Source organism: Pleurodeles waltl, chromosome 7 (assembly GCF_031143425.1).
Source record: "Pleurodeles waltl isolate 20211129_DDA chromosome 7, aPleWal1.hap1.20221129, whole genome shotgun sequence".
NCBI lineage: Eukaryota > Metazoa > Chordata > Amphibia > Caudata > Salamandridae > Pleurodeles > Pleurodeles waltl.
In genome coordinates, this window is record NC_090446.1 from 407,508,611 (window position 1) to 407,528,096 (window position 19,486).

Below are 19,486 nucleotides of genomic sequence, written 5' to 3' on the forward strand. Positions count from 1 at the left end.
GGAGAATCTCTGCGTACGGAGAACCCACCAAATAGATTTAATCTCTGAAAAAGAGTTAACATAAAAATGCCTGATAGATATCAATATATTGATACACACCAATCTCATTCCTTTCAGGACACATTGGAAAAAAGCAGTGAGAGAGGTGGGCAATCAGACCGAAGAATAGAGTACGTGAACCTGAGACAGGAATCACAACGCACGTCAGAGGTTTCTGTTGAAAAGGAAGAGAAACCTCCCCAACAAAAACCCAATAAAAAAAATTTAAAAAAAGGTGGCAGCAGTTGCAGCACGACATGCCACTCAAAAAGAGGGTCCTTTTGAAGAACAGGAAGTGGGTACTAGTGCTGCTAGACAGCGGGGCAGAGGTCACAATAGTTCGCCGGAGTCTTCTAGAGCATCTGGAGGTGAAAGTAACTGATGACTTTCTACAAGTAGAAACTGCGGACATGTGATTCTCTACACCTGATAGGGTGTATAAAGTAATGCTACAGTTAGAAGGAAACATGAACGCACAATAGACACAATATTTTGGGATTGCCTGGTAAATATATATGATATCTTGTTGGCCAAACAAGATTGGCCACCTGAATTTGTCCGTACCTGCCCCTATGGGGATGAGGTTATAAACCTTCTTTCTCGCCCCTTGTTCTGGAGGAACTCACGGAATCCTACACCATCGACTGGGCATTGATGCAGGCATCTGCGTTATATTACAACCATGTAGAATGGGATAAAGAATCCCCCTACCACGTAATACATATTAAAAAATTAACCTCAGTATCCAATAAAACATGATGCGAAAGCACCTGTGAGAGAAATCCTCACACAACTACAGTACCAGAGCGTAATTGAACCCTGTGTCTCCCCAATTAATAATCCTTTATTCCCACTAGCTAAACCGGACCATTCATACAGAATAGTCTTAGACTACAGACATTTAAATAGTCATACACGCACATATGCTATACAAAACTCACACAGCACAGCACTAATGAACAACATAGTGCGCAAAAAAATACAAAACACTGGACATTTCCAATGGTTTCTTCTGCCAGAATATAGCACCTGAAAGTAGAGACTTAACAAGTTTCAGTGCACTACGCTCTCAGAAAAAAATCTGTTGTTTACCCCAGGGGTACAAGAACAGTCCAGGACTGTTTGCAGCTCATGTGACTGCAATTTTGCACGACATTGACCCTGAAGCAGTGTCCTATGTAGATGATACCTATCTTACAGATGATGAATTTCTACAACATTTAAGACGGGTAGCCCGCATTGTTGTGGGATTTGCTGAATTTGGCTACAAATTCAACTTAAAAAAAACAAAAATAGCCTTCCTCAGCGTCCTGTTTCTGGGATATGAGCTATCGAGTGAAGGGAAGAACCTATGCCACAATTCTTATAAAAGTGCATACAATTACAACCACCAAATACGATTTAAAAAACTCCAATCTCTTTTGGGTTTCCTAAATTTTGGCAGAATTTACATTCCAGATTATGCATCACGCATAAAACCCTTATATGACTTAATACATCCTGACTTCAAGTAAATTTTGGACAATCGAACACACACACATTCCAGAGACCTGCAGACAGACCTGCTTGCAGCACAGCATCTACACACAAGGGACAACAAAACGCACTTGGTCACCAAAGTAATTGCTAGCTCCATTGGTTTCACCTATGTGTCCTTTAATGAGGGTCAGACAGACCCGATAGCATACAAATCACATTTCTACTCAGCAGCAGAACAACGCTTTGCTCCCACTGAGAAAATTCACACTGCTGTTCAGATGGCTGTCATTAGAGAAATACCTCTAGCCCAGGGCAAACGCATTATCATCGTTTCTCCAATCCCAGACCTAGAGGCTGTCACAATAGCCAACGTTCCTAACACAAAAGCATTACATCCACGTTTGATCCAATGGGCCACGTCTTTGACAGCCACTGATGTAGATTACATTTTTGACCCAAAATTACAAACTCAGGAATTTTTGCAATACAAAATGGAAATATGCAGTTCCAGCAAACACACACTGCCTATTGAACAATATCATAGAGTCATGTACAACGATGGCTCTGCACAACCTGCAATTGGCACAAAGCACCAGTACTCTGCTGCTTGCACAGTCATAAGTGGCTACATGGAGGATAACACATTTTGTCCCCTACATACATTTACGCAAACCCTAGGGGATTGCACATCACAACTAGCAGAGCTGAAAGCTCTGGTGATGGCACTGTAACATATGGATCCTGCACAGCTCACGCTGATTGTGATTCGTACTATTGTGCCCAGTCCTTCAATGAATACCTGCATTACTGGCGCCAGAATGGGTTCAGAGATTCTAAAGACAACACCATTAAACACAGACTAATGTGGGGGGAAAGTAGCGGATCTGAAGGAAATGCTACCAAATGTCCATGTTGTACATACACTTGGACACCAGAGCATTGGAATACTCATGGCTGGGAATACACTGGCTGATGAAGCCGCAAAGTCAGCAGTTGCTACAGCCATGGTTGCTGCCCTAGCCCGCTCAGGAGCAATACCAGATGCAGACATATGGGCTGCCGTGAAAGCTACGGCTGATGGTACGCTCTATCCAAAATAATTTCCTGCTAAATATTCCTTGGAATGGGAGGCTGCCTAAATGCTGAAGTTAAGATAACAGGCGTAGGGGTTCAAAAGATTCCCACTAAAGATATAAAACCAGAGTTGAATAAAGCAGCGCATGAGGGGACAGCATCTGCCCATGCTGGTGTGGCGGCTACAATATCATTGCTACAAGCCCATTTTTGGTTGCCAGGCCTATACAAGGAGGCGAAGCAGTATGTCCTTTGTTGCGACATCTGCCAACAAATCGAAGTTTCCACTGCTAAGTGCCCACCGTAGACACCCCTCCTAATTTCTAACAAACCTTTACAATGTGTGTACTGGGACCATTGCGGTCCCCTAACACGGGACAGTGCATACAAATACATCATAGTTGCTGTTGACTCCTGCTCCAGATTTCTATGGGTGTGGCCACAACGCTCAGCTGACGCTCGGACTGTTATTAAAAATTTGCGAGTCTTTATCGGTACATATGCAGTTGAAGCTTTCCACCCGGACCAGGGTCCTCCTTTCCCCTCAAGGGCCTTCAGGGATGCCATGGCTTCATTGGGGGACCAACTTCCGTACTAGTCTCCATTTGATCCCGAGGAAAATAGTGTACTAGAGCGATTAAACCGTGATTTAAAGCAATCCTTAACAGCCAGACTCTTAGCAACAGGTCGTAGTTGGCTTAACCACATGTATGGAGTCCAGAGAGCACTTACCAATCTGCGTAGAAGGTCCTGGGGGGATGGGGGTCATACTTCATTTGAGTGCCTGTTCAGAACTCAAATGTATGTTCCAGATCTTGAAGGTCCTGGTGTGGAGGCGGCCGATACACCCTTTGACATAAATGAACATGTCACTGTCTTACAGGAATTACAGCAGTTCCACGATGACAACTCTTCTGCCAGTGCTGCCTCCATAGGAATTGATGATGTACCTATAACGCCTACCGGCTGGATTCCTAGAGTGGGGGATCTAGTACGTGAAAAAGTTGCTATGAAAAAGGAACTTGGCCCTTCTTATTGTGCACCGGTCGCAGTTTTGGCAATACACGGTACCAGAACGGTCATTCTACCACCGTTGGCAGGTGCCAAGAAAATCGTTTTGTCTCCATCAACAATGTCAAATTACACCATGTGGCCGATCCTGCACAGCCGATCAAAAGGAACAGCCAATAGTTCCTGAATCCCTCTCACTACCGGTCAAGAAGTTCCTCTACAAGTTGTAAGCAGCAACACTGACACCTCTCCGAGCTTTAGGAGGGTGGAAAATGATCTTGCATTGGTTCCACTGACATCAAATAATATGGAAATTACTGATCGATTTGACACAACTTCGACACAGATGGATGGTGTTATTTATTCTGTGCCACTGTGGGAAACACCAACTCCACAAACGAACACAGCTCCAGTTTTTGTACAGACTGCTTCTGGACACTTTGCCAACATCAACAATGACTTTTCGGACTCATTCGCCTTTTCGACACCTGAACTGTCAAAACCACGTAAGCTGATAAATTGTCTTAAAGTAACTTACTTCATTCTTCCATGGAACTATCTGTGGCTTTCCTTGACTGTACTAGCTTTTCTGCTTTGGATTGTGTTTGTCATCACATTCTTTTTGTTATTAAATGGTTATTTTCTTCCTGAAAAATCAACAGTTGAACTGGTGGATGAGGTCCTAAAACCACGTTTTTCTTCTCACAAGGTCCGCAGAGACTCGTCTTTTGTGAACATTTTCGCTATACCAATTCCTGATGGGATTGTTTGGGATAAAGTAACATTTGATGTATATGGTCATACGGAGGTCATTCAAATACCATATGTGTTTAAAATTTCAATGAACAATATAATAATACCCGAGGTTGTTTCTGATGATTGGGATGTGAAAACAGTTGATTCTATGATGACTGAATTGCAGCATTATACTGTATTTGAAAACAGATGTTTATCAATCTAAAGAGAATTATGGAGATAAGTTTTGCTATCATTATTATGGGCACCATTTCATCTACAGAGCAAGGAGCCCAAAGACTGTTTTTAGTTATACACAATGGGAACATTGTCCGACTCCACCGCAATGGAGTTCTAAAACGTATTCTGAAAAGTTTACATATTTTTTGGGGCACGATGTTAAAAATGCGGAGTCGTATTATTTCAAATTGCCACCTACAGAAACATATGCATATTATTGGCAAATACGAAATTTATATATTCGGATTCCTTTGTTTCCCGGTTGACTATAGAAGGCTATGAATATTGGCTGAAGTAGACTGACTTGTGTGGGGAACTAGACATTGGCAAATACGGGGGAAGGAAGCTTTATTTAGAGCATGCCTGGTACCTGTTCAAATGATGTTTTTAAATGAAACTGTACAACAAACGAGTTGTTTAGGCGTAGCAAATATTAAGGAATTGAACACGCCCAGTATACTATCCCCTGCAAAATTTTATAAATGGCAGAAATATATAAATGCAACTGAAGTTCAGCTCGATGAATGGGTCCAGAATGGCACATTTAATGTTTCACTGACACGTCCTGGCGGGTGGTTATTGTAGCCAGTAGATACCAATGGGTGTGACAAATGTTTTGTCAACTCCTCGGGGCGTTTTAGAACAAGTAGGCCAAACCCTCGCTATATATCGTCCGAACATGCAGGTATAGTTACAACATACAGTGTAGGGAAACTATGCCAGCAATGGTTAAAGACTTTCTCACTAGACGTGGTTAAAGAACACCTCAGTCTCCTGTCTAATAACACGACTTACAGGACTTCCTGTTATTCCCCAGAAAACAACGTAGAAAATGCTTCTTTTACGAAGCATATAATGAAATTTGAAAACTTTCCCAACAAGAAGCTGTTGCCCGGTTAAGGCAAATAAACCAGGAAAATTTAAAGAAGGCAGTAGCTTTTGTAGATAATGGGATTAACACCCTGTCCGGTTGGATATACACCCTAAATAACATCATCTCTTCTGCTATAGACATTATTCAAACAGATATGTCTTCCTTACATCATGGAGAGAGTCAGCTATGGTCCATTATGCAGTTGGGTTTGACACTTCAAACACTGAAGGCGGTCGCGTTCCCTGGCAATATGTCAGCGCAAGGGAAATATTTTCTTCTTTTAATTTAACACGACAACAACAACTAATGGCTAAGAAAGAAGCGACTTACGTCACGTTAAACATCGAAAAATTTGAAATGTTGCTTTTTACTGTACTGAAATACCCTCTGCTGAGTGGTTAATACACAGGGTCATTAATCTGTTTATTTCCACACTACAATTCACATCCTGTTTAAAACACTTTCTGGTAGGCAGATACGAAAAACTGTGAGATAGTTACATCCATGAGGTTTGGGAGCTACGCTTCGCATACAAATGTCTCAGTGGCATGAAAGAAGTCTTTCTTAGTGGTAATGAATGCAAGATTTCTGTCAGCCAGTCGATGGTTGGTAAACAGCTGTCCTTGCATGGGGCGTGTAACACGTCTGCAGCGAACTTGGCTTGTTATCTGAAGGGAGTTCCAGTCCCCTGGATTAGGCCTACGTTCCAGGTGCTCTCAAACAGCTGTGTTCTCCTTAATGGTGAAGACTGTTGTGGGATGCGACCTGGAATAGTTTGTTGTTTCGGTCTCTAAGATTGTTACATGCTGCTGGAATGTACTTTTTCCTCCCACTGAAATAAAAGAGGTAGCAGACATTTGGCCTCATATTTCTACTTCTAATGTAGATTTTGACAAGTTGCGAAGACTCGAGGCTTTATTGTTTCAAAAACATGTGGCTCTTACATCTGCATGCAAGACCTACGCACTTAAGGTGGCAAAGTCATCAGCGGAGATACAGTCCCTTTTAAGTACCAACTTTCCGAGACACTTTGGTGAACTCGTGGCAAATTTCTTTAAGGCTGTTGGTTCTGGTTTCGTTCACACCTTCTCCTCCATATTCGGTTTAATACCATCAGCCATCCACTCTATAGTCTCCAGTATTTTCAGGGGATTTCCAATAACTTTGGCTATAATAGTTGGCGTTTTGCTGTTGCTATTTTTTATGCGCAAAGGCTGTCCTGCTGCAACAAGGAGGAATGAAAGCGCTCCCATCAGCGCAGCTGTGTCGTGAACGCAATATTCAGTATTTTTAGACAACACCCCTGGAGCAATTGGAATGTGACTGGTCCCGGTCATTCAGACTGGTTTTACATTGTGTGCAGCCCGGTTTCGGTGCCTCTGGTGCTCTTTGGAACATGCACTGGAAGTTTGTCTTTCTACGCAGTGCTTACTTTCTTTGGATGCTGATCTGTTGATGTTCTCGCTGAGGCCTTGATGGTGCGTTTGGTACGGGAAGCTACTTATGAGTTGCCCTTCCTGGAGGATGTGGCTCTTGACACATCATTGGGCACACCACAGGAATGCCGCCTTGGCTGAGGCTCAGGCTACGGAAAACGACTGCTCCTTGGTCCTTCTCGGCGATGGCTTTCCAACTTTAACACCTGCCGAAGTTGAAGATTTCCTGTCCTCTATTTTCCCAGAATCGATCGGAAATTCTAAAAATAACTCTAAAACAAATTTCTTGAAATTCGGTCCCTTTTATGCCACATGTTAACAGTTTTAAATTGTCTTTTTATAAGCTCATGTGTCCTTTTAGCTCATCATTATTGACATTTTTACATATATATCTTAGGTTGAGCTTAGTAGCTTTAGGCTTTGAACCACTTTCAACCGACAAGGGGAGGGGGTTGTGTAACCATTTTAGTTATAGCTTCATGCTTGTTATTTTAACATACTAGGCCTGCCTCTGTGCAGTTTAACCTATATATAATTTATTCGGTTTTGCTTTATTATTGTTACAGGAGCCACTTTTACGGTCTTGTTTTATTTTCTCGCTGTCTGACTATTTTTGCTTAGGCCAGCACTCTGTTCTCAAACAAGACATTGTTGCTCACTCTGTGGTTCTTCCAAGGCTGCAGTAAGATAGGTTGCAGGTGAACGTGGTAAAGGTTTAGTCTCTGACATTCATAGAAAAAACACGTAGGGAGATTTTCTCAGAACATCAGCTGTTTTATTATAAAAACACTTCCCTGTCTTTTACACATTAGAGGGAGATTCCAGCCTGAGAACCACGACTGTATGCTGATTGCCGAATGCTTCCCTACAGCTGTTTTACAGACTTCAGGCCTTTGCTCAAGTATGGGGGATGATGTCTTCCCAGGGGGGATCCTGAAAGGCAGAATTAGAGCTTAACACGCTGTGCTCTATCATAGCTTAGGTAGGAATTAGTCTGTTGACTCTTGTGACAATATGGTAGCATTATTTTTATGTTTTACTCTCCTTGTCACAATTGTAATCTTCTCATGCTGTATTGTCCTGGTTATTGCAGTCCACGCTTTACTATTTACGAAGCAGTCGCTTTATTAAAGCATTATTGAAATATATACTGCCTCTGTTTGTCATTGTGTATGTGAGACTAATATAACTGAGAGAAACGGATAAGACCTGAGTGACCTCGGCTTCCCTTAGAAACCAGTTATGTCATTCGCTCGGCTGCCCAATCATCCCTGCCCTTGGGAAGAGATGAAGCACTGCTAGTTAGCCAGAGCAGAACCTAGATTGGAGTGACAGGTGTCACCTCTAGTGGGTCAGACTCAGACTTCAACACCGCAGGCGATTCTGCCACTCGAAATCCTGTAGGCTCATTAGAATGAGAGCCTATGTGACAGTAAGAAATGGCTTCTTGATGTTTTCTAATACTTATTAATTCTTGCCAAATATTTATGTCTTTTGTTGGTACTCCATTTATTAATACAACTAAAGGTTCTTCTAATTTGCGCTGGACTCCTAGATTTGTTTTTTTTTGTGATAATTTAATAGAAGAAAAAATTGTTTTACTTTTAGTGCACACGCTCATTTCTGAGGTTGAAAGATTTTGGTTGTATTCTAATAATGGTTTTAAAAGGATGTACAGCGTGTATTCATATATTTTCATATAAATCAAGATTCCTTAATCCTTAAGGTATAGGATACATTTCCAAATTGTTATGAATTGCATGCAAAGACATAAAGTTACAGTCCAGTTTTGCAAGGCAGTAACTACACACAATTTGATAATCACAAACATCATAACTGTTTTTTACAGTGGGATAATTATCTTGTTTTCTCCATCTGTCATCATTTTCAGTTTTTCTCAAGCAGATCAATAATTTTAGTTTGTTTCTCCTAAGGAGTTCTTGTGCAGCAAATATGTATTTTATTTAGTATTTCAGATTGTTTCTTGAAATTCCAGGATATCCATTTGATAAGTCTCTAAGTTTAGGAATGTATTTTCAGATGGATTGTGGGTGTAAACAACATTTGGGCAGGCATATAAGTATTGAGATTGTATTTAGTGTGCAATAGAGTAGACGTCTGTTGGATTTAAGTGAAGTAGAGCATTATTAGATTAGAACTAGTCTGTTGATGTGCCTTTAACAAAGTATAATGTGTATACAAGTGTTCTTATTGTTGAATGATGAGTGGGAAGCATTTCAATGTGTTAGAATGTAGAACTGGACATCTCATTTGCAAGGCAAGCTAAGGAATGCCCTTGCAACTTAGTAATGTTCCTAAGTAAGCAAGTGTCCAAATGTAAAACTTTAATTTTACTTTGGAATAGTGTTTTTTAAGAATTTAGCAAGAAAGGTCTGCAGTTTCAGGATGGATATATTTTTTAATATTGCACATAGAAGTACAATTCCATTCATACACTGTTTTCCTTCTTTAATGAAAATCATCTTCAGACAGCTGTGTATTTTTTTCTAACCCTCCCATAATACTTCATAACAAGTGTCCTTCATCGGTCACATATAGGACCCCATTAGTATATTGGTGGTAAGTCTTTTGATAAACGTATGGGTCAGTGCTGGATGCATGTCTCCAAGTCCCTCTAAAATTATTACAAACGTTTAGTCTTCTAAGATCCTTGTTACACAGCTTAAGTATATTTTATTTTTTAATTAAATGTGCCATGTTTTTCATCTGATTTACAATTAAAATGAACTATTTTCTTTGAACTATGAAAGCTTTTTCAACAAAATCATGAGCACATTGTTTCTGTATCCGTTCATCAGTCTTTTTAAGGGAATTTTTAGAAGTAAATTATCAAGTACGCAATTTTTTAAATGTTTAAATATAATATTTATAATGGACTCCATTCCTGTATGAGTACACAGTGTAATTAAAGGGTCCTTTTTGGGGTTGTACCCATGGTCAGCAAACATTTTAGTTGTCTGTTAAGAACTTTTTGCCACTTCCATTCTTGTAATTTGTAGTCAGGTGTTAATAAAATGCAAATATCTAGGAATTCTCTTACTGGTATTGTTTTTTTCAGTCGACCTTCCCCTTTTGCTGGTGTGTTTATCGTTTCTCTTCTCTCTCATGAGTATATATTTTTTTTTCCTGGGTAATATTTGGTTGGCATGATGTAAAATATACAGAACTTGTTTGTAAAAAAAAAGAAAGAAAAAGAAACAGTCCTGGGAAGGATAATATGAACAGAAATTGCCTAGTTTTGTACTGTTAAATAGTAATTTAATTTCTTAAGAGCAGTAGATATTGGTATTTGCCTGCAGTATTTATAAATATTGTACACCAAAAGTCCTATTAGTAAAATGTTGTGCAATATCTAGCTTTAGAAATCCACTTTTGCTGTATTCCAATAGAGTGCCTATGGTGGTATACTACATTTAGTAGTAAAGGACTCTCTATCTAATAGAGGTTTCTAGCTGCAGATTCCTTACCTTAGAATTATCCCCATGCATCAGAAAGGATTGGGAAATTTTTCATGAGTAGTAGCCCTGTGCGCCAGTAGGTAGGGGCATTTGGCTCAGTGTGGCATAGTTCACACCAGAAGTGACATTCATGATGCCTATATACACACCATCCAGACACGCTGGCATCATTACTTTACTTACCACGCCAGTCAGCACAGATCCAGAGAAGAGCTATCCGTAGTCATTTTTTGGACTAGCTTTTTTTGACTTTTGTCACTGTCTTCATGTGGTTTTCAATCCAGGCGTGGCAGGGATGTCATCCAGGAAGGCTAGTTTCAAGCGCTGTGGCCCCTATCACCGATTGATGCTGGTGACAGACTTGCATCTTATATGCCTCTTGTGCCTCGAACTCAATCACAACCGAAGTCCTGTGCCGATAGCCATGTCATGAACCCAAAGGCCTTTAGGGCCTTAAGCTCTTGGTGGCTCGATGTGCAACGCCACAGTGATCAAGATCCCTGCCGAGAGGATTGTCCTGGGATTGGTTGCGGAGCCCTTGATCTTCGTCCCACTCGAAGTCGTCGAGTCACTCAGGTAAGTCCCATCAAAGGAAGAAGAAAACAACCAAAAGGTCTTCAACTTCACCTCATCCATCGGCTGACAAGACAACAGTGTCACTCATCAAGGGCTGGCTCTGCAGTTGAGCCAGAACCTGGGCCAACTCTGCGTCTCCCAGAGTTTCTGGGGAGCCGAAGCAACCCCTGCCCAACTCAGTTTTATGAGGCCATGCATCTCAAAGTTGGGCGGTCTATTCCCTCTGGCGTGCCTTCGGGCCCTGAGGGTTCGGAAGGGGCCTATTCTGGCTCTGCACTGGCAGCTTCGGCCCAGGCTGCAGTCAGGCCCCAGGATCTGGACCGACGCTGGTCATGCCTTGTCGACTTTCCCTAACTCTGGTCCCGATGTGGACGCTCCCTGCGTCACCCCCATTCTCATCCCGTACTCTGATACTGAGCTGGAAGAGCGTTGACCAATGCGGATTCAGGTACCGACTTGAGCCATACCTTTCAGGTTTAGCTTCATGGAGAAATGTGGGGTGGGAGGGGGGTGTCACTGGCCCCTGAAGAATACCAGCCTTATCAGACGATGGACTGGTGTGAAGATCTGGTTGAGGCCAGTATACTGGACACTTCTTTATGTATGGGCCTGCTTTCTCCAGCTACTGTGGCAATGGAGGAGGAAGGTAATTTTCAGTTGCCATCTGTGGCAGTCATGAGAAGACTGAGGTGCTGCAACCAGGAGTGTCCCCTTCGGAACTGCTACTCACGTTCACTGAAGCCCTCACGGATGTCCTGCTTGGGACCTGGACAAAGCCCATATAGGATGATTGCCTGCTGCCACCGCCCGCTCCAGGGGACCCAGATATCCTCATGCAGACCCTTGGTGGTCCAAACCTCTACATCTTAAGTAAATCCTGGTGCATTTCCTACCAAACCCACAAAAACGGAATCCCAATAGGCTGGACACTTTTGGGAAGACGATGTTTTCTTCCACCAACCTTTTGGGTTGCTATTTCCACGCTGTGAGGTATACAGTTGCACAGGTACTGCCAAAGGCCCCGGAGGAGGCCAGGCTTTACTCTCCCAGGCTGTTGCTGATGGGAGAGATGCAGCTAAGTTCACTATAAGATGACTGGAAACCACTGACTCACTAGGCGGAGCTGTTTCATCAATGGTGGCCTTATGGCACCTGGTTGAGAACAACTGGCTTTGCTGGAGGTGGACGAGTGTCACTCATGGACATGCCCTTTAATGGCTCCTGTCTCTTTGGGGGCTAGGCGGATGCAGCGCTGGAGCACTTTAAGGATAGCAGGACTACAGCTAGGTCTTTGGGCCTTTTCATGGCCCCTCGTCACCCACAATATGCCTTTTGCTCCGTTTGTGGCTACGGAAGGTGCTTCCAACCTCACCTCTACCTTTTGAGCCACTGTGCTCTGTATGCGCCCCAGGCTCTGCATGGCTGAGGCCGCAGTACCCACAGACCCAGTGGATTGGGCAGCCAGTGGTCAGGCCAGTCCACCACCCCCCTGGCAGCCGCAACCTCCAAACCCTCCTAATCTTCCCTATTACCATCTTGGGCACCCAGTTGGCAGCAGGATTTGCCGTTACCTGCCCCACGGGCAGTGCATAGCATTGGACAGGTGGATTTGCAGATTTTCCAAAGGGGCTACTTCCTCCCCTTCGTGAACACCTCTACCCCTATGCTACCAACCTACGGCAGGCTGCCAGAGGATCACCTATCCCTTCTCGACTAGGAAGTCACAGCTCTCTTGGCCAAGGGAGCCACAGAGAGGGTGCCGATGCCAGAAGTAGGTAGTGGTCGCTATTCCCACTTGTTTCTTAGGCCGAAGAAGGATGGAGGCCTTCGTCCTATCCTAGACCTGCGCCCTCTCAACTTCTTTCTCAAGAAGGAAAAGTTAAAGATGCTCATGCTAGCTCAGGTCCAGTCTTGTTAGCCCTCAATCCGGGAGACTGGATAGTAGTATTGAACTTGCAGGATGCATACTGTCATATTCCTGTTGTGCCTGCCCATAGCCGCTACCTGCTGTTCATGATGGGCCACAAGCACTTTCAGTTAGTTGTGCTCCCCTTTGGCCTTACCAGTGCGCCCTCCGGTGTTCAAGGTGATGGCAGTGGTTAAAGCTCATCCACAGAGATCGGGGTGCCAGCCTTCCCCTATCTCGATGACTGTTGAAGGCTGTTGTGTCTCACCTCCAGAGTACGGCAGACCTCCTTCACTCACTGGGGTTCACTATAGACGTGTTCAAGTCACACCTGACTCAGTGGCTCCCCTTTATCAGAGCTGTTCTGGACACAGTGCTGTTTTGCGCTTATCCTCCCGAACAGTGAGTCCAGAATAGTCAAGCTATGATACCGATGTTTTAAGCCTTCATCCTGGACTGACTCTGAGGCTGCTGGGCCTCATGGTCTCCTGCATCCTGCTTGTAACAGATGCCCGCAGGCAGATTGTGACTCTGCTGTGGGACCTGAAGTTCCAGTGGCCGCAGCACCATCCAATATGGTTGGAACGTCAGGGCATATCCCTGGTGGTTCATCATTTGATGAGCTCTCGGAACACCAGACCAGATGAACTCAGTCACAGGTACTTAGCGGATCATGAATGGCATCTCCATCCAGAGATGGTGCAAGGTCTCTTTCAGCAATGTGGAGGGCCTTGGTTAGATCTGTTTGCTACTGCCAAGAATGTGCAATGTCAGCAGTTTTGCTTGCTGGAGTTTTCAAGGTGGCTCTCACTCAAAGACCCTTTTCGTCTCAAGTGGAGCTCAGGCCTGTACGCCTTTTCGCCCATACCACTTACGCCCAGAGTTCTCAAGAAGATCAAGAATGGCCAGTCCCAAGTCATCCTTGTGGCTCTGGACTGGGCACAGAGCGTTTGGTATCCCGAGCTGTTGAGCATGGCCATCGACCCTCGGATCAGGCTTCCCCTTTGGGAGGATCCTCCACCTGAACCGGTCAACTCTTCGTCTTCTTGCATGGAGATTCAGTGGCATTTGACAGCCAACAACCTTACTTCCGAAGTCTGTGTTATCATGGCAGCCAGACGTCTCTCCACCAAGAGGATATACGCATGCCGTTGCCAAAAATGTGTGGCATGATTTTCGGAAAACAAATTAATCCCCTTTCTGCCCCCTCTTCTCAGGTTCTTCTTTTTACTCTTTTTACTTTCTATTACGCAGCAGAGCTGAAGGGCTATCTCTTAACTATATCTGTTTTTTTTGGTGGTTGCCAGATCAGCCATCTCTCTTTGTATCCCCTTTTGTAGGGTCTCCAACATATGTTCCCTCCTTGACTCTTTATCATGCCTCAGTGGGACCTCAAACTTGTTTTAGCTTTCCTGATGTGCACTCCTTTTGAGCCAATCCATAATTGTCCTCTCTGGCTGCTTACCATCAAGGCAGCATTCCTACTGGTGATAACATCTGCCCAGCGGGTCAGCGAACTTCAGGTTTTATCATCCAAGCCGCCTTACCTCACATTCTATGTGGGCAAACTGGTGCTTAGCACAAAAACGTCCTTTCTTCTGAAAGTGGTCACTCCCTTTCACGTAGGCCAGTCCTACCTTGACAGCACACAAGAGTTACAGGTGGATAACCATCTCTTCATGGGGTATGTCGGAGCGAAGAATGGACCAGCCATGCAGAAGCGGACCATCTCCAGATGGATCGTCCTCTGTATAAAGATTTGATATGCAATGGCCAAGAAGCAACCCCCGGAGGACTTAGGAGCTCATCCCACCGGATCTAAAACTGTGACCACTGCGTTAGCACACAGTGTTCCAGTCCTGGACATCTTCCAGGCAGCAACATGGGTCTCACTGCAAATGTTTATTAAACACTACTGCCTGGAAGTTCAGGTCCGCCTGGAAGGGCTTTTTGCCCGATTGGTCCTGCAGGACTTCTTCGTCTGAAATTTGTCCGCAGCCACACCTCCGGAGATAAAATTGCTTGGGTATCTATTCTAAGGTAAAGAATCTGTGACTCGAAGTCTCTATTAGATGAACGAGTTACTTACCTTCGTTAACGCCTTATCTGGTAGAGACTACCACCAGGGTAAATGTGGCGGTTCCACCACCAACAGGCTGGCAGTGCAGACAATGAGTGTGGCAGGTGGGCTCTGCCAACCTGCCACATCTCCACTCATACCGCCCTGGCGGTCGGAACCGCCAGGCTGGAGATGATCTCGACCCTGCAGTCCACAGAAGACCACCGATGGTATTAAGAGCCAGCTTTCCACCATGGTTTCCGCGGCAGTAGCACTGCCACGAAAACCATGGCGGAAAGGCTACCGGTGACAGGTTATTTCTTCCCTGTCACTGGCGTCCCCCCCCCTTAGCAAGCACTAGATCCCCCAACCCCCCCCTCTTCAGCCACAGTGCCCTCCTCCCCCACCCCTTTCAGCCACAGCGCTCCCTCCCCCATACATGCACACAGACACTGACACTCGCCACGCATGCACTCATCATCATCATCATATATAACTTTATTTCGGCTATAAGCCATAAAAGTAGACAATACAAGACATAACATGATTAAGAGACATAGCACTTTAAACATTTTTAGAATGTATAGACAACATTGTTTTTAAACATTTTTGTTTTTACAAAATCTCAAGACGTGTAAAAATATTAGATCGTTAAAATTTAGCTTCAATTAATTAAAATTTATCAAACTAATTAAATATAATCTAAAACCAAATTATTGGAAGCACGTGATTATCAGAGTTCTAGTTCGTGTCTCCTATGTATTTTACAAGAACCTTGCCACTGAGTGACCAATTTTATCATTTGTCTCTGTTATCTGGGATAGAAGGGGGAAATTTCATAATTTACTTTTTTTAAAACCCTAGATAAATAGTGAGGTCACAGATTTATAAAACATACAGATCATCATTATTCTTTAAAACTAAGAATCCAGACCGTTTAGGTTTTAGGTTCATCCGGTTAAGAACTGATATATTAAGTAAATATAGTCTAAAGCCAATGTATTAAATTTACACATTTATAATAGTTCTTTTGTTCTTATTAACCATGCACTTCGCAGGTATCCCACCACAGAAAAAACTATTTTATCATTTGTATCAGTTGTTAGGAGTCGTAATGCCGTGTTCCATTCCCTTATCCCAATTGCCCTACATAATGGAGCAATCCACTTTTTCCTAGGTACCAAATATCTAGGGCAGAAAAACATAAAGTGCGCGAGTGTCTCTTTTGTCTTTTGACAATGATGGCAGTATATTGAATTGCAGTCCTCCGGTCTCCAGTGCGCTGTAAATGACTTGAGCGGAAGAGTCCCTAGTCTAAATTTAATGAATAGTGTTTTGGTATATGGAGGATTTACATTATCCATATAGGCCTCAAACTTGGGACTGCATTTGTGATCTAAGAACTGCAAAGTCAGACTACCATGATTTTTTAGCCAAATTTGGGTCAGAATGTTCTCCCAGTAGCACCTTTTTACACGTTCCTTTGTTTCCTTTGTCAAATTGTGGGGAGCACTCCACACCTCCTCCATTTTGAGAAATTTACACGTGTCTCTAATGTGTCTGAACCAAGGGATCTTTAGTACGCTGTCATTTACAAGAAATTCATCTAATGCTTTATGGAGAGTAGACCGGTCCTCTGAGGTCCAAAGATTAATCCAATACATTAGGGGTCTTAATGCAATTTCATTGTGTATTTCATTTAGGGCTAAGTCAAATCTGAGCGGAGTGAGAGGGGTGCTCATCGGCAACTTTAGGAAGTTTCGAATGAACCGGTTTTCTACAGTGGTCAGACACCTAGAGTTGGTATGACCCCAAAGCTCAGCACCATAAATTGAGGCCGCTACTGCCACTGCTTTGTAGACGGTGATGGCAGGTGATATCTCCCCTTCACAAGTATTAGCTATTTTCTTAGCTATCACTATAGACCTTTGCCTAAGTGCTGTCAGACTCTTCTTAATCTGTGCCGACCAGCGTTGGTCGTCACTTAACCTAATCCCCAAATAATCAAATTGTCTGACTCTCTCCACTGGTTGGCCTGCTATCGTCATTTTTCCCCTAAATAGTTTGTGTGGGTTAAAGGCCATAAACTTAGATTTTGTTAGATTAATTTCAAGTCCTCTGTTGGAGCAAAAATTATAAAAGGTGTCCAATTCATTTTGCAAGCCCATAGGTGTTCTTGAGATTAATAAGGTGTCATCGGCGAACATTAAAATAGGGACCGGGGTTCCAGCTAATCTGGGGGCATCATGATTACAGTGTAGCAATTGGTCCACAGCACCGTTTATGTAGAGATTAAATAGTGTTGGTGCCAAGATGCAACCCTGCCTAACCCCTCTATTGACGGGTATGGCTTCCGTTAGGTCGTCACTATCTGACCAACGTATATGAGCATAAGTCCCTTCATGGAGATATCTAATCAGTCTTAGTAGTTCGCTATTGGGTTGATAACTCTCCATAACTTCCCATAGTGTATCCCGAGGTACCATGTCAAAGGCAGCTTTTAAGTCAATAGCACTCATTCACCTACACTTACATACACGCATCCATACACTCATTCACAACATTCATACACGCATTCAAGCATGCATACTCATACCAATCCAAACATACATACTCACACGCATACACACTTACATGCAGACACTCACTCACTTCAACATTCAGACATGGATATAACCACACATACACACCTTCATGCATACACGTAGACACCACACACACACAACACGCCCCCACCCTCCCACCTCCCTCCCCTGTCAGACGATCACCTTACCTGCTCCGGGGAGAAGGTCATCCGGCAGGGAACGGGAAGGGGCGCTTCCTCCGCCAGCAGCACCCCGCCAGCAGGACACCGCCAGTCCGTATTATACCCATAATATGGCAGGCGATGTCCTACTGGCTGGGCCGGTGGTAGAACTGCTAGAGCGCCTCCGCCCGCCAGCATGACTGCTGCTGGATTTCCACCCAAAGTGTGGCAGAAATCCAGCAATACCCGTAATATGGTGGGCGGGAGATCCCCAGCACTGGTGCTCTCCTGGCGCCCACAGCTTTGGTGGTCTTCATGGAAGACTGCCAAAGTTGGAATGAGGGCCTATATCTAGCTGCAGAGCCCTTAACGAACACACCCATCCTCCTCACTCTGCAAATGGATTTCTAGGGACAGAGCTTCTTCCTTTTTAGAGTCCTAGTTATCTACACTAGTGGTCAGTGTTCTTTGTGACTCTGCGCCTGGCATGGAAAGTTGCAAAAAGAAACCAGTGTCAGAAAGCCTGTGTGGCGCCTATATAAGCACTGCAAACGTCACTTCTGGTGCAGGTACCACCACCACGTGGAGCCAAAGATGCAAGTTATAGTTATCTTATGGCACAAGTTATAGTTTCTTGAAATACCTTTAACTATAAGAGATGAATTTCTATGGTTTTGTGCATGTAAAATCGAACATAACTATAATGTGGACACAGGGCCTAGCCTGGCATTGTGCTGCCCCCAACCAAGCTTGCCTCCTGCCCCTCCTCCTCCTCCTTGCCGTCCACGTTCATGTCCCTGCTCTCTCATTACAGCCCGTTGTTCTGACACTGCCGTTCCTGCCTGCCCTGAACCGTTAGTTAGCTGCCCCATCCTCCTCCTCCCTACCCTCTGTTGTCCAAGTCCGTGCACCAGCCCCCTCCCTCCATTTAGCTTGATGTCCCAACCCACTCCTTCTGCCCTTCGTTGCCCAATTCTATGCCCCATCATTGCCCTCCTGCTCATTCTATGTGCTTAGCTTGCTGCCTCTAACCTCCTTCCTTTGTCCTCCAATGTCTGTGTGCATGCCTCTGTTCCCTCCTTATTCCCACCATGTTCCATGGATCTGCCACTCTTATCTACTCTAAGTGCTCTGTTTAGTTGCTACTGCCCTTCCCAACTGCCTAGAGTGGTCAGATGGCTGCCACCTGTCACTGCTAACCTGCTTCTGCGAGATCCACACCCCTATCCCGTCCTTCCTGTCTTCTGTGGTCCATTTTGCTGCCACTCTCTTCTGCCCTTCATTTTCTGTTGTGCATCAACTGCTCCTCCTGCGTGGTCTGTTGTAAAGACCCTTCCCCTGCCCTCTCTTGTCTGTGTCCAGCCCCTAATCCTCTCTTCTGTCCTCCATGGTCCTTTGTCCATGCCCCTGCTCGCTCCCTCTTGCCCAAGGCATTATGCTGCCACTACCCCTTCTGCTTGCCCCATTTTATCAGCTTTCTGCCCTACGCGCCCAACCTTCCCTCCGTTGCTTCTGTTTATGCCGTTATAATCTCACTGTTGCCCTCCAAGATGTGTTGTGCTTCCAGTGCCTATCCCGCTTGCCCTCCATGGTCAGCATGCTACTCCTGCCCGGCCTTCTTGCCCCTTGCCTTCCATTTTCCATGTGCAGGCCCCTATCCCCTCCCCCCTGCCTTTTCTGGTCTGTTGTTGTGCCCCTGTACCCTCCCGCCTGCCCTTCATGGGCTTTTATGCTGCAAATGTCCCTCCTGTCAGTCCGGTATGGTCAGCTTGCTGCCCTTGCCTTTTTCCCCTCTGCTCTCTGATGTCCATGGGCATGGCCTTGTCCCCTCC

General features: G+C 44.4%; 1 protein-coding gene across 2 annotated transcripts in view; it reads left to right on the forward strand.

The window, feature by feature from the left end:
• EDEM2 (ER degradation enhancing alpha-mannosidase like protein 2) overlaps positions 1-19,486 on the forward strand; it is a 551,481-nt gene that overhangs the window by 476,886 nt on the left and 55,109 nt on the right. Inside the window, exon 11 of one of the 2 annotated variants that reach the window (XM_069243892.1) lies at positions 3,476-8,029. The exons of the other annotated variant lie outside the window; for it this stretch is intronic. Coding sequence (XP_069099993.1) covers positions 3,476-3,790 — 315 coding nt within the window. The 3' untranslated portion in view covers positions 3,791-8,029. Of the gene's footprint in view, positions 1-3,475; positions 8,030-19,486 lie in introns of those variants that run through there. 2 annotated transcript variants of the gene reach the window in all.